The sequence below is a fragment of the Juglans regia genome, chromosome 3 (assembly GCF_001411555.2).
Source record: "Juglans regia cultivar Chandler chromosome 3, Walnut 2.0, whole genome shotgun sequence".
Taxonomy (NCBI): domain Eukaryota; kingdom Viridiplantae; phylum Streptophyta; class Magnoliopsida; order Fagales; family Juglandaceae; genus Juglans; species Juglans regia.
Window position 1 is genome coordinate 19,028,447 of NC_049903.1, and position 16,239 is coordinate 19,044,685.

The following is a 16,239-nucleotide window of genomic DNA, read 5'->3' on the forward strand; positions in this document are numbered from 1 at the left end:
ACCGATGAAAGGAGTTATGAGATTTGGAAAAAATGACAAGTTAAGCCCTAGATATATAGGACCCTTTGAGATCCTTGATCAGATTGGACCGATGGCTTGTAGGGTGGCACTAGCACCAACACTCTCAGGGGTGCACAACATATTTCATGCTTCTATGTTGAGGAAGTATATCCCCAACTCCACCCACATCATTGACTATGAGCCATTTCGCATTCCGGAAAATCTGACTTATACTGAAGAACCGATGTTGCTTTTGGAGTGAAAAGAAGCGGTACTACGGACTCTAACTATATCTTTAGTTAAAGTATTGTGGAACAATCATGCTATTAGAGAAGGTTTTTGGGGATTTGAGGAAGAGATGCTAGTTAAGTACCCACATTTATTTGATGGGAATCTTGATAGCTTGTAGCAAATTTCGAGAATAAAATTTTTATAAATGGGTGGATGTAATACGCCAGGCTTAGGGCCCAAGCCTAGGCTCAAGCCCATGACGAGCCCAATAGCTAAGGAGCAAAACAACGTCATTTGGTGAGTTTCTCTCATACCTTTCTTCCTTTCTTTCTCCCATTCAATGGTCCCCCCCCCCCTCCCGGAATCCTTCTCCTCCCTATTTTTATCTTCCCCATGTCTTTGTAGTTGTGTTTTCTCACCCCCAAATTTCTCTCTCAACAGACCCACTCTCATTCCCTCTCCCTCTCCCTATCCTAAGATTTTCTTTGTTGTCGTTTGGTGCTGCAAGCTTGTAGGTCTTTGGATTCTTGTTTCCATCAAGCCTCCTCATTGAAACGGTGTTAAACGATCTTAAGCCTTTATATTCACTCGCTGTTCTCAGTTTCACACACTAATTTTTGCACTCACAAAATTCACTTTCAGCACTTGTTTCTACATATCTATCTCTCCACTATGATTTCCTTGTGGTAATTTGGTGCTGCAAACTTGTTGGCCTTCTCGGGTCTATGTTGTCGTCGAGTCTTTTTGTTGAATTTCTAGTTGAATGACGGTAAGCACCATCCCTTTCACTTTCTCTGTCTCTCTTTTTCTTTGTTTATTTCCCCTGTACCCGAGTGTTTATTTTTGGTTGATAAACTAACGCATTTTCGTTGTTCATGACTCTGTTGTTGACGCTACTATGGCAGTTCCATGCATCGACACTGGTAAGGCTCTCTGTCTATGGCATGTTTCTCTCCCTTTATTGTCTCTCGATTATGGGTTCTCTCTCTCTCTCTCTCTCTCTCTCTCTCTCTCTCTCCTTCCCCTTATTATCCACTATGCCCTTGCCTAACGCAGCTTGAAACCACTCTCTCACAAAAATTGCACCGTCGTGGGTTCACCTCAATCGTCACCATCGCTTATATTTTCCCTCTCGATAAGTTCTATCACACGGCCTTGCCTCACAGAGGCTATCTTGTCGTGCATTAAACACTAATTTAAATCTCGGTTTAACATCACTGCTTTGTATCACAGGGCATTGAAATTAATCTTAGACAGCCTCATCCCAATATTGAATTCGTTGTATCCCAATAACGGAATTTCGGTAAGGAAATCCAAACTTTAATTTTGTGTCTATATTTTTCTTAAGTAACTTGTACATTGGTAATTTTTGAAAGATGGTGTTGCCACTACATTCATGATTGAGTTGATTATTAATGGGTTAGATATGTTGGTTGTGTGGACTTAGTTATATGGTTGTGAGTTAAAGTATGTAGCTGCCTGGGGTTGGTTTATGGCTGTTTGTGGGACGATGTGTTTTGGTTTGGTTGTGTTGGACATGTTGTGAGTTGGGTGGATGCTAGGGGTTGACGTGTTGGTTATTTCAGGTTTATATGTTGGCTATCGAGTTGACGTTGGTTGTTTTGGGTTTATATATTGATGTTGGTGTTGATGTTGGTTGTTTGGGTTGATGTTGGCAATGTGGGATTGATATGCGAGACTAGTTGGGGTTATATGTGTGGTTGTATTGAACATGTTGAGTTGGTGGATCATGTATGTTTTGTTTGACATATCAAGAGTAAGTGAGGGTTGGTTGAGTGTTTGATATGTTGGTTTGTGGGTTGTTTATGAATTTAACTAGTTACGGACTCATACTATTTAATTGTTAGGATAGTGAGACTTTCATTAGTTAAATTTATATGTCGGTGTGGATTATTAATGTATGAACAAATATTTTCTTGATTTAGGTTATTATGACACAACTAATATACGATCTCAAAACATAGATTATATGCTACGAGAGTCAGGTAAATGAGGTTCCTATTCTAAACTTTGAAAAAAAAAATGGACTGGGGTTGATTTATGAAAAATATGCATGTTTTATTATAAAATAATTGAAACAACTTCGTTATTTGATTTGCATTATTCATGAAATCTTTATAAAAATAGAAAAATATTTTCTGTAATGATTGGTGCAGACATGGGCAAATTTTGGCATTTTGTTCTCTGTGGTATAAAAAGAGCGAATATGAAATCGGAAAAATTTGTGCATGGTTATGTGAAGATGCTCTAAATATGTTTTGAATTTGTGAAAATGATCTGAATCTATTCAATACTCTGTTATGATATGATTTGGTATTTGAAAACTTTTAGCATGACATTCTAATTCTGTTTCTAGTTTTGATCCAATATTTTTTATTATGTTATTGTGTTGGTACCAACATTTATGTTTCTGAGAGCACCAACTTTGAAAACAAGGTGATTTTTCTATATGGTCTTTCCTATGTACACACTTGAGGCTGTGAGAATCATAAGGGGAAGATTCATTTTTGTTTGTGCCCAATTTGGCCACCAGGGATAGCAGAAACATACTACGGGGGGTTAAACATAGCTTCTGTTTTAATATGATGTCTCTTATATGATATGTTATGATGATGTTTAGTTATGCTATGCCAAAAGACTTTTGTATATGAATGTTTATGAAACTGTCATACTAATATTTTGATAACATTTTTATTCTGCATTCTAAAATTAAAAATATTTTGTTTTGCATTTTATACTCTGTAAATGGTTGATGTTTACATACTAGTATATATTTTTTGCTTACTGAGTTGTTGATAACTCACCCCTTATTTCCACAATATTTTCAAATGATTTGAATATTTCAGCTAAGGATCAAGAATAAGAAGCGGGGACAAGATTGTTAAGTGTAGGGTATAAGTACTAAGATTACTAGAAACTATTATTCAGTAGATTTGATTTATTCTGTTGAATTAGTTATGGGGATGTTGACACTCTTAGTAAGACTTTGCGGAGTTGTTAATTTATTTGTTGGATTACTTCATTGATTGAAAAGTTGTTGGTTTATTTATTGGATAACTTCATTTCTGACCTTGTAAAGGGATATATATATACATATTTGACAGAAATAGATGAATTTACGTTTTTGAAGTCTTTGGAAATTGTATTATGGAAGATAATTTTCTAGGTGATAGGAAGTAATTCTCTGGCCCTCCAAGTACGGGGCATGGTATCAGAACCTATCTCAACAAAAAATGTGAAATTTGAGCAATGCCACCTACAATAGGTGGACCTGACAAGGACGTCATGAATTTAAGGAATGAGATTGTGATACCCCATGTGATAAGAGGATAAGGTAGGTGGTCTATAGGATCACACATTGTTTGGGAAGAAGGAGTTCTTGCTCTTTGTAATATTTCAATGGGGCTCTAATTGTATCATTGACGGTCTTTTTAGAATATAGGCTATGTGGTTTGGGCCTTCCATTGGGGTGTTACAAAAATTCTCCGCAGGTCGGACATCTCGGCCTTCATCATAGTGATTTTGGCATCCTGTACACGAGATTGGCTACTCCCACCGCTTTTTTTCCTCCATTGCCTCGAATAAGATGTGGAAAGTCCCTTACATGTATGATTGGGAAGAATGTAATTTCTCCTCAAATTTATGTTAGCGCTAGGCGATCTACTAAGCCAAAGAAGATAGTCTATGCATATGGTGCAAGATCAAGTCCAAACAGTCAAAACACACAAAAACCCACAAATGAATAATGTAGTCATGTATCGAAGTGAGTAAATCACTGAGCTCTCAAGTAATCTCAATGATAAGTGGGTTAGAGGTTTTGCCAACCTTTGGGTTCAGTGGAGGAGGCGATGCATAGTCTGTATCAAAGGCCTAGGGATGGGGCAAGGTACTCCGTGGAACATCTTTAAATGACAAAGGCACGCCTTTAGGTGATGAAGGCGTGCCAGAAGGAGACTCGACCTATAGATTGGGGGGCAATGCTCCGACTTGGAGAGCTCTCCAAGATAAGTGCGTTGGAAGTTTCACCAACCTCTAGGCTGGAGGTACCTAAAAGCGACAAACCTCAAAGAGTATCCTCAAAAGTAGGCACCCTTGGAGGACACCTAGATGAAGAAGGCAAACCCTAGGCGACGAAAACACATCATTGGGACAATCAACCCATGAATCTGGGGGGGGGGGGCTAGTTTGGCCTGACATACCCTCCAAAGCACTTCCTTACTCATCAATGTTCTAGGTGTCACGTTGAGCAACATTTGGGAATACCTCTACAGTAGAGGTAGCTATTCCTTTGGCGGAATTGTTGGAGCCCAGAGGAACATCCTAAGATATTGTCGCGGAGTGTTCTTCATGTCCAGATGGGTTGGCGCAATCCCCAACTTATTTAGTCGCACTGTCAGTAATGCTCTAGACACATGTCCCCTCCCTCATCTCTATCACCTCCAAGGAGTCATTGGAAGCCTCGGAAGAAGGGGAAGCTGACTCAAATCTCCCCAGAGAGGGGCCTGGGAAGGTGTCGAGAATTGACTAAAAAAATTGGGATTCAAAAGAGAATCCAAATCCTTGGCCCCTTGGTTGGCCACGTTCGCAAGACAATTAGCATGCAACAAGGTGGAGGTTGCTGGAGCTCTAGCCCACCTCTAGAAGCAGGGATGGCAGAAAGAGGTCGAGACAGCATACCCTCTCAGAACCAACGGGGTTAGCACATGCACAGGAACCTCAATATCGACCAGCACCCTCAGTGTAAGGCCTCTTTCCCTTAGGGTAAGAAGATGAAGGGACAACCCTTTTATGATCATGGGATGACCCAATCTAGCATGACTAGAAAGCGATTGATATTCTCCTTGGTAAGAACAACATTAGAGCTGATAGAGTTGGGATTGTTCTTAACCCAAACGTAAACAAGATCAAGGCATGATATCTCATCTCGAGTGGGGGTCACATCAAAGCAACAACTATATGACACCGAATGCCAAGAGGCCCTGATCGAAAAGTCTCGTCGTGCAACCTCACCAAATGGGAACTCCCAACCTTCCTCAGACACAAAGAAAAACTTTTGGTTCCAATTCTTAACATGGGAATATCAAGACTCCAAATTGATAACCCAATAGCCAATGCGTGAGTGGAAGCTACATTTATTCTCATCTTTCCTTCGCATGCCATGGACGTAGAAAATTTGCGGATAGTCAAGTTTGGGTTCTCAACTCCAATTGCTTCGAGAGCCTATCCACGCCACACACATGATAGCGAGATCCTTAGGCATTGGGCAACAACTGAGAATGAGTCATGCCCAAGAAATCTAGAACATCTTAGATGGGGCAGCAAAAGGGAAGCCTCAGCTCCATATGGAACATGTCGATATAAAGACCAACATGCTTTGTAGTCCCTATGTCGTCATGCGAGTCACGGAGGCTCAACCTTACCGAGTCAGAGATGCCAAGCCACTCCCTCAAGAAGTTTAGCTCCGTTTGGGAAGTGGTCATTGCCCGATGACTCCCCACAAAAATGGTGGGTTGAAAGGGTTTGGGTCCATAAGGCTAATTGGATGATTGACAAGGAGCGTAGTGAGAAGCATTTCTAGGAAACATTTGGGTAAAAAAAGGTGAAGATTTGAAGGAACAAAAGAGAAATATAATCAAACACAAAGATTACTCAGAGTAAGAAAAAGAAGCTAGAAAAGTAGAAGAAAAAGGCAGGTGACGGTTATGGGAAGGTGGAATGGCAAAGGGCACAGAGGTTGGACCCAAAAAAAGAATACCACGTGTCAAAAGTAGAAGGGACACGTCGAACAAATCATGTATTTTGCGCTACACGAAGAGACGTGTCAAATAGGTCATCGAATTTCACATTACACAACAGTCGTGTGAATGAAGGCACAAATCCCACACAATATGAAAAGGAACACGTGTCGAGAGAGATATATTAGATTCAAAGAGATAATAGTTTAAAGAATGAAGATTTCCACTGGCACACGTGTGACAAGAATTTGCAAAGTAATTGTTGAGTCTAGATACACTTTACGAGCGAGGAAAGAGCCAATGGCAACAAATGAAGGAACTCGCGGGGGGTACTGGGTGAGAAATGAATAATAGGTGACTAAAAGCCACGGACATGAGGGAACAACTTGGTATAAGGCGACTAATGCATAGATTATATAAAACTCACCATATGGACTCAAAGATAAACCCTAGAAAAACATAATCAACATGAAAAATCAACTAACCGTATTTCAAAGAGATACGAATCTGCATAGATAAGTCCAAGCGAGATATTCACATTGGATGGACACCATCAATGGCTAAATCATGCTAAAATATAACATACTAAACTGGGTACCGAGAATCATGCTTCCAAATGAGTTTTTCAATGATAAAGCACCTCAATTCTTATAAATAGCCTATGAGGTACATACTAGAAAGTCATTGATCAATTATTGAAAAAGGTTAACTCCTCTCTAACTTTAGCATTAGAAGCACCCCACTAGGTTTCCCGAGTTTTCTTTTCTTATTGCAAGTCTTTAGAGCATGCCGTAAGCATAGCCGACGATCGCATCAACATGTTTATTCAAAAGAATTGCAAGTTAATGCTAGATTTTATTTTTTGATCTTATTGTGCCGATTGCCAAAATGTCGGGATGATATCAATTAGTTTTAGAGATTCTCAAGCTCTAGGCCTTGATTGCTTACACAATATTTCTTAGAGATTTCTAAAATCGAATAAAAAATCTCGAAATCTTAAAAATATTTCAACTTTTCATATGAATATAAACCAAATAAAAAATTAATATAACTTTTAAAACTTTAAAAAAATATATTGTTAATAAATTATATTTAAACAACTTTTTAAATGTATTTTTCTACTATTACAAACTCCGTAACTAAACATATTTTAAAAGAATATTATTCAAAGTTTTCTCCCCCTTTACCAAAACCAAATAAAGAAAAGTTTCAGAATCTTCACAATCAAACATATCCTTGCTTATGTCAATTCAAAGTAAAACACTTTTTGGCCGATTTGCTAGCTCCACCTCTCAAAGTTTCCAAAAATGTATTGAAGAAGTGGCCATGATAAAATTCTTTTACTATTTATTACTATAAATGAACAGTAAAAACTCTAATTTGCTAGTTCCCGTAGCGAACAAACAGCCTGTGTGTTTATTATTACTTTTTGAAGAATGATCTAGGCATGTTGGTACAATGATCTAGGCACATTTGTATTATCTCATAATTTTGTAAATAATAATAAAATAATTTAAGTGAAAATATTTTATTGAGTATCGAGAAATGAACGATAAAAAATTGAATAAAAATATTATAAAATTATTATTTGAATATAATTTTGTAATACTAATTTTGTTTTGAAGTTTATAAAAGTTGTATTGATTTTTGTGTTTCTTTTTTGAGTTTATAAAAATTGTATTGTTTTCTGAATTTGAATTTTAAATAATAATTAACTATTGATTAGATGAAAAAGTAGAAAATTTGAATTTGAAACTTTAGGTTAATTTTAATGGTAAAAAATTTGTATTGTTAAATGATACCCATTTTAAAAAAAGAAGGAAATAAGAAAGAATGCAACGATTGGTGCATTCTTAGTTTCTTTTATTAAACATTAAGAAATACAGGAATGCAAAAAATAATAATTAATGTGTCACATAATTCATCTATATATACTTTTCCTTTTTTGGAAAGAACAAAAACTAGACTATAATTATTGAATATATGACACAAAATAATAGAATATTTGTACAAGTAGTAATTACAATCCATTGACCCAATCAACATATTAAACATTTTTTGAGATATTTTCTACTTGTTTGATCAAATTTGATGATTCAATTATGAAGGACAGATAGATCCGTTGGTCTACCATTAATATTGAATATTGCATGCTGACCGCACAAGATTTTCAAATTTAATATCTTATCTATCTATATTAATTAGACCATCAAATTTGATCAAGCAAATAGATAGATTAACCCTCAATTTTACACCCCTTTTCATGCAAGCACTATGCGAGGACGATTAAGCAAATAAAGTTACTTACATTGGCTACATGAGGCTCAACGTAGTACTACTACGATCAAAGACTACTGGGAGGCCCCACCCGTCTTTGCCTCTGAAACGATATTGCCTTGCGAAGCTTCCCCACCCGGAACCACCATGTTTGGATAAAATGGAACCATACCCGGGTTTTTAACCCCGTAGAACACCTGCCGATTCACTCCATCAGGAACCACTCTTGCCTGAACATCGTACGGTTCAAATGCCGCTGCCACTGGCCTCATCCCGCTGCCATACACCTGACCGACATCGGATACCCGATGATGGTAGTTAAGCGGTACTTGACCCGGCACTGTCAAGTACTGATGAACATAAGGGGCCCGAATAGAAATGGGTTGAACTGAAACATTCCCGGGTGGGATCTGCCCAGGAACATAGTAGACTGATGGCACTGCCTCTGCAGCATGACCAGGATAACGAGAGTCCAGAAAGTAGTGCGGCATCTCGGTGCTGGCCGAGTACACAGTCGGTTGCGATATGGGCGGTTCACTTGTCTCTGTAAATCCCTCTTGTTGATACTTGAGCTCCTCTCCTTCCTCATATCGATCCCGGAGATTGGGTCTGGTCTTGACGGGAGGAAGGTTTGGCACCTGCGGCACACTGGGAGCCGATGATGATGAACAAAAGGTGGAAGCAGTAGCCGGAGTAAGAGAACCCATATCTAAACTGGATGTGTTCTCGGCAAGTGTGTGTCGAATGCTCTTTAATTTCGTTTGAGTCTCTTGATCCGAATTATCCAAACCAAACAGGTAATCTGGTATCTCGGAGACAATCGAAGAGACCTCGGATTGGTTACGCTGGAGACCCGAGCTGAGAGAAGAGCTTCCATTGATAGCGTCAAGGAACCAGTGATCACGGTTGGTTGAGCCGCTGAGAAGCGAGCTGATACTGCTAGTTCGGGAGAGTTGGTCACCGTTGGGAAAGAGAAAGAGCCTCAGTCGGGCCAACCTCGGGTGGTTCTGATTGTGCGTCAAGCGGTCGTAGTACTCTTCCATCATGTTCTCCACGTCTTCATCGCTCGTCACTGAGATCAAAGCATCAAGATCTTCGTTGGGAAGCTGGTACTTGATATTCATGTCGGTCGTACCTGAGAGCTTGGAGAGCTTTGTTAGAAGGGTCGAAAAGTTGGTGAAACGCTGGACGGCAACAATGCGTGTATCGCCGCCGACGTAACGAAGTTGATTGTCGTGGGGCCGGGGTAAGATCTTGCCGCCGAAACTGCACATGAACCGTACGTGTGCGTTCTGACGATCATGCAACGTGTGAAGAGAGTGGTCTGAACGAGGTGAGAATGCGACGGAGTCCGCTGTTCCAGATTCGAGCTCGGATGTATGGCGTGACATCATTTCCCAGAAAATCCTAAACAGATGTAGGAAAATAAAAATTTAGTATGAAAGTAGCCCAATGACATTCGGACGCGAGATGGTATCGGATGTGTCTATGAAAGACCGAGAATGTCTGTGTAACTGCGCTTGCTGTTAGGTTTAGTGTGTGACAACATTAATTTTTTTTCTTTTTAAAAGAAAACAACTGATATTGTAAATGAAGGTCAGCTACCATATCCCAGCCAAACAAACAATCAAGCAGACAATTTACAATTTACATTAATGGTGTCACAACATTAATTGATCTGACAGATTAACTGACTATATTTTACCATTTAGATATATCTAGCATTCAATTAATTTTATAAATTTAAAAAAAAATTAATATTTACAATTATGGAGTTCACTCAAATACGGTAGAATTCTTGTAAATGCAAGATTCACATAAATAAAATAAAAACTAATTTTTTAAAAAATAGACTTCACTCTTTATCAAAAAGATTGCGCGGTATTTATACACTTCACAATTGTCGTGTATCTAGCATTAGTATGAATTAATGAATTTTCTAATAAAATTAATGGTAAACATATATATACCAGATAAATTTATACGAAAATTTATTGTGCGCTTTAAATTATTGAAACGTGTATATTAATGGGATAAGAAGAAATTAATAATTGAGTAACTATATATATTATTCCATTTTTTTGATAGTAAGTTATATTATTATGATCCTGTATTCGAGAAATGTTGACAAAAGTGGAACTTATAATACATGTTCCCACAAGTAGTAATGAATAAAACTGTATGATTAATGCCATAATTTCATAGTGTATGATTAATTCGAATAACTACAACCACGGCATGCAGTAATATTGAGTGCGACCTTTCAATAAAAGAACAACGTACCCACCATTCTGCAGACAGCTACAATTTGTAATAAATATGACAACAAAAAATAAAATAGGTTCGCATATCTCAATTAATACATATTAATATTATTGCACGCATCCTGCAGCTAGCTAGCTGTCTAATTGCCTTCTCCACCCTCTTACATTAATCAAAATGGCCGTATACACGATCGAACATTAATCTAAATATCATAACATATAATACTTTGGTCCTTTGAATTCAATAACGCAATTAAATCATTTGAATTCAAGTCAAACAACCGAAAAGGATGAAATTAGTGATCAGGATATCATTTTGTTATTCGAATTCAAATTTATAATTTTCAATCTTGAAGTCCGATTATATATAATGGTCTATATTATATATAATGGTCTACATTTTAAAAGTTTGATTTTGTACCACAATCTTTTTTATAACCTAATTTTTTTTAGAGGTTATATACAAAGAGATCACTACATAAAAATAAATTTATAAATTGATGTGGTTTCATATGATCCGTTAAATCTACTTTACAATAAAAATAATTTTATAATATGATATACTGCACTAAGTCACATCAGTTTGTGGGTTTACTTTTTATAATCTCTTTGTGGTTAAAGTATTTTTCAATTTTTTTTTTTTATAACCATGTATGTGGGAGTTATCAATAAATTAGAAAAATACTACTTTGCCCACTCAACTTGCCTCCTCATTTTGACACTTTATGTATTTTAATTTTTTTTCTTTATTTAATAGTTAAGGAAGTGATTATTAGCGTATTGATATTTTTTTTATATTTTTTAAAAATGTTTTAAAATAATAAAAAAATATAAGAAAAAATAAAAAGATGATTTTGACATAACAGTAAGGTTCAACTGGCTAATCTGAGCGACAGAGTAATACCGCTCTGTCAATAAAATTGAGACTACTATTCTTCTTCCTTAAAGAAAAACAAATCAAGAAAGTATGATCATGATCTCTTGTAAACGGCTCTGAATGCATATCTATATAACTAATGTTTAAATATGGAAGTCATCACTCTTAGATGAGAGGTAAGACAGATATTAACAAAAACATAAAACTTCAACACATATATATTGCAGAAGATACATATAGCTCCAAATAATCTCTATTCTGATCTTCAATATATAACCCAGAAGCCAAATATATAATGAAAAACTCAGATCATGACACTTTGGCTATATATATATATATATGCAAGAGTTTAATGGAAATAAAAGCACCCTCAAAGCTAACAGATCATTACTTACTAGTATAGAGAAAAGCTTTCCCTTTTCCTCAAATTCCAGAACATATCTGCCTTTGGAGGAACGCCTTCCTGTCAACCATGGGAGAGTGGTACTGGGAGTAGTGGAGGTTGTGTTGTAGGCTCGTAGGAAAAAGTGTCGAGGAAAAACAACAACTCTGGACTACAGGCTTGCTAATGTAGGACCCACGTGGGGTCAACGTATTCTCGTCTCTTAGTGAGCTGCTACGTGGATGCAAGTCACTGCTCTTTTGTCTCCAAGGATTGGAAAGTACGTCTGATAAACCCCACTACACTGTTCAATCTGGTACCTCACCGCCCGCCCAATCACGATGCTTTTACAAGCGAAGTGAATATCGACCTTGCCGGCTAACAGAAATAATTTATACAATTTTTGTGCTGCTAAGTTTTGTGCATTTTTTTTTTTTAAAAAGAAGTGAGGAAATTTAGAATTTTTGTAAAAAAAAAATTACTATTTATATAATAAATTCTATTACTTTTTAAAAATAATACGATATTACAAGTTTTAAAACTATATCTAATCTTATTTGTGTAAAATCTTCATATAAGGTATTAGAAAAAAGTGACGAGAGATATTTATAGGGGTGTAATCGATTTATATATATTTTAAGAACTGAGTTTGTATATACCGATTTTAAAAATTTAAGAAGAAATATTTAGACTTTTTATATAAATATATGTGATCAAATATATAAAAATGTATTTACAAAAAGAATATATATTATAATTAATTATACTAAAAATGTACTTATCCTTAATATATATATATATTAAAAATAAGTTTATATTAATAACTTAATATTGATGTTTATCTTTAAGATTAAATTTATATGTCATATCAAATGTTATATTAATTTTATGTTATAAGATTAATGGGTTTGAATAATAAGATTATAATTTTATATTATATTAATTAATAATTTAACATATAATATATATAATATAATATAATATAATATAATATAATATAAAAAATATATATAATATTATAAAAAAAAATATAAATATATATATATATCAATCTGATTCAATTTAAATCGGTTGTCAAATATAAAAACCGGTACCGTATGAATTTAGGACCTATTTCGATTTTTAAGAACGGACCGTATCGGATCTCTTTCAAATCAGACCAAATCTACTTGTACATATTTTAAAATACCCTTGGATACTTGCACCGTCGCATGCGTTTCAGTCTACAGGACTTTAAGACCCGGTCACATTATAGTTGGATTAAAAACATAAAATTATTCTTACAAGAATAGTCGATGTAATATGATATTAAAGGGTACAATTTTAAAAGGTTTGATAATTTTTTAAAAAAATAGGTGAGTGTTTTGAGTTAATGAACAACTTTTGATAACTTGATAGTTATATTTCGAAATGAGTTATACTTTACAGGAAGAAAACTTGTAATTATTTTTTACAAATTTCTTTTGCAATAATTTTTTTTTTTTTTGTTGGAAAAAAACTATATCAGCAATTCCAGTCCATCTTACTACGAATTAACTCACAAGTTTACTAGTTTCATTTAGGGTTCGTTTAGATGCTAATAATATTAGTAAATAGTATTAAAATAATTTGTTAATAATAGTAAAATAGTTTGTAAATAGTAGTAAAATAATTTGAGTTAAAATATTTTATTAGGTTTTAGAAAATTAGAGAAAGATTTTAATAAAAATATTATAAAGTTAAAATATTGTTTAAATATAATTTTTGAATATTAATTTTTTCTTGAAATTTAAAAATTTGTATTATTTTTTGTATTTTATTTAGAAATTTGAAAAAATTGTAATGATTAGATAATGATTAGATGAAAAAGTTAAAAATTTAAAACTGAAAAATATTTTATGTTTGAGTGATATTTGAAAATGTAATATTTGAGAATATCTGATAATACTTGAAAACAGTTGTGTTCTCAAATATGACCTTACTCAAAAAATAAATAATTAATACGTAGATATATTAGGAATTAGGAAGCTGATTATTATGTTTTTTGTTTTTTATTTTAACAAGTGAAGGATGGTGAGTTGTATTTATATAAAGAGTACTGCTACATCCGTAAAGGAATTATATAAAAATAATTTCATAAACTGATATAATTTTATCTGATTCGTTAGATTTATTTTATAATAAAAATAATTTTTTAATTTAATAAATTATATTAAAATATGTCAATTTTTAAAATTATTTTTATATAATTACTTTAAAATATTTTTCTTCTTCTTATATAAATAGATTGATGCAGTGAAGCTGGACGTGGAAAAAAAAGTGGGGCAAGTAGGGAGGGATCTAAAAGGACTTGCAAAGTCATGTCTACGTTGGTCGGTGGCTGGTACCATTTCCAGACAGAGACGTCGACCGTCCAAGTACTAGTGCATAGATAGTGCTAAAAGTAACAGATAAAGTGACACAAATATCAATCCTTAAATAAATAAATATATAATACAGCAACCAAACTGCTCCTCTCTGCCTTAATTATCGCCTAATTATCCTCCTTGGCTCCCTACTTTATGCGGTATATTCCATACCACGCGTTTTAAGTTTTTAACCAACAACTAATCCCATCTAATATATTTTCATGTATGGATTAAAGGTGAAGTCTCCTCGGTTAAAATATTTTTTTCGCTCAAAAACATTTAAATCTCACTCTAATTTTTATGAATATAAAAAAATTCAAAATATTATATGTAAAAAAGTATCTGTTTTTACTATATATCCAATATTTTAAAATCAAATCTTAAACTCATCTTATAACTATTCATAAAATATTTCTCACAATTTTTTTTTTCTCATCTTACTTTCAAACGTGTCCAACTATATGTTTCTTCGGTAAATGCAACAAAAGGGAAGTAATTTTTACTGAATTTTGTGGTATAATATAACTTGTTGACGTCGTGTTTCGTACGACTGGATAAAGTTTTAACAACTTGTACTACTATTCTTCACCTACAAACACAAGAATGAAGTTTGACTTGAAGTGGTCCAGGGAACCTCTTATACTTAAGATAGTTTCTCACATATAGAGTAATGGCTAGAGAATCATTGAGTTCAAAGAAAGTTCTTCGTACCTAGAATACAATTTTTATACGAGGTTCCTGGAGGACATTTCATACCTCGTGTTAGAGCATATTCGTTGGCTTGGCCAAATGAGAAGATTAGCTAAAATTTAAATAATTTGTATAAAAAAAACTCTACAATGTATTGGCTATCTTTAAAATAATTTGGATTTCTGTTATAGTGATTGGCCAAATATAGAGAACCACAATTGGTTCACCAAATATTAAAATAATAATTTCTTACTCCAACTAAAATATTAAATTATTATTAATATTAAATTGGTAGAATTATAAAATGTGATACAAATAAATTAAATAAAAAAATTATTAATTTAATAATATTTTATTATTATATAAAGAGTGAATGGTTAATCCAATGTGGAGATTGAATTTAAATGGAATAGGCAAATACAAACAATTATGATATTGGCTAAATTTTGAAGATGGATTTAGCCAATCCAATATGGATGCTCTTAGGGAGTTCATGTCACCCCTCAACAATAACCCCTATCGAGACCTCAATGAGGCGCAAGATTTGGGGTGACGTCATTAATGCAGCATGGGATGTGGGGTGACATCATTAATGCATCGTGGCTCCTAAATGGACATCTCAACGGTGGATGATTGTTGTTGTCGCTTTCCAAGCCCATTGTCAAAGAATGGAGGGCTGTGCATCCTTCCTGTTTACTTGTCGGCGTAGATCCTTCAATGCTAGGTGACACAAGAGATGTCATGGTTGACGTGTCCTGTTTATCCCCCTCACACTCTGGTTTCCCGCACAGAGTGTCTTTCTTTGGCTGGCACACTTTTATGAGTTAGGCTTCTTTAGCGATCCTAGGGCCGTAGGAGTATGAGATCTGGAATTGGACGGGCCTCTATGTCTTGCACAGGCCCAGCCCATGGGCTAGGAGGAAAATAACCTCTCCATAACTTATCATGACTTACAATCTCATGGTAACATATTAAAGGCATAAATTCTTCTTATCTTCGATATTTTGTATTTTTTTGCACCACGTAAGCCATATATGACAATTAGTTCCAAGACTTCTACTCTTTTTTTTTTTTTTTTTTTTTAATTTTATTGTTACAAAAACATGACTCCTCTGTGAAGATTAGAACTCACGATGTCACCCTCCATTTTGTTACTACAAAGGGAGGACTCTCCTTTGTTACCATAAAGAAAATATATACCAATTGAGAAACAAGACAACCAGTAACTTAAATGTCTTTAGTTCATACAAATCCAATTGCCATGAATTAGTTTCAAAATGAAAGTCCTTACTCTATGGTATGGCATGCATCTCTAACACAAAAAGCTCAATCAAGTACCTCTCAGTCATTGCCTACTCATTTATGTCAAATTAGT

The 16,239-nt window shown here is 34.7% G+C and overlaps 1 protein-coding gene across 1 annotated transcript; it reads right to left on the bottom strand.

The window, feature by feature from the left end:
* Window positions 1-7,939: 7,939 nt before the first annotated feature.
* LOC108999070 lies at window positions 7,940-11,927 on the bottom strand. Its single transcript, XM_018975869.2, has 2 exons — window positions 11,801-11,927; window positions 7,940-9,671 (listed from the first exon to the last, which is right to left on the bottom strand). The coding sequence occupies exon 2, from the start codon at window positions 9,656-9,658 to the stop codon at window positions 8,339-8,341; it is 1,320 nt and encodes a 439-aa protein (XP_018831414.2). The 5' UTR covers window positions 9,659-9,671; window positions 11,801-11,927; the 3' UTR covers window positions 7,940-8,338.
* Window positions 11,928-16,239: the final 4,312 nt, after the last annotated feature.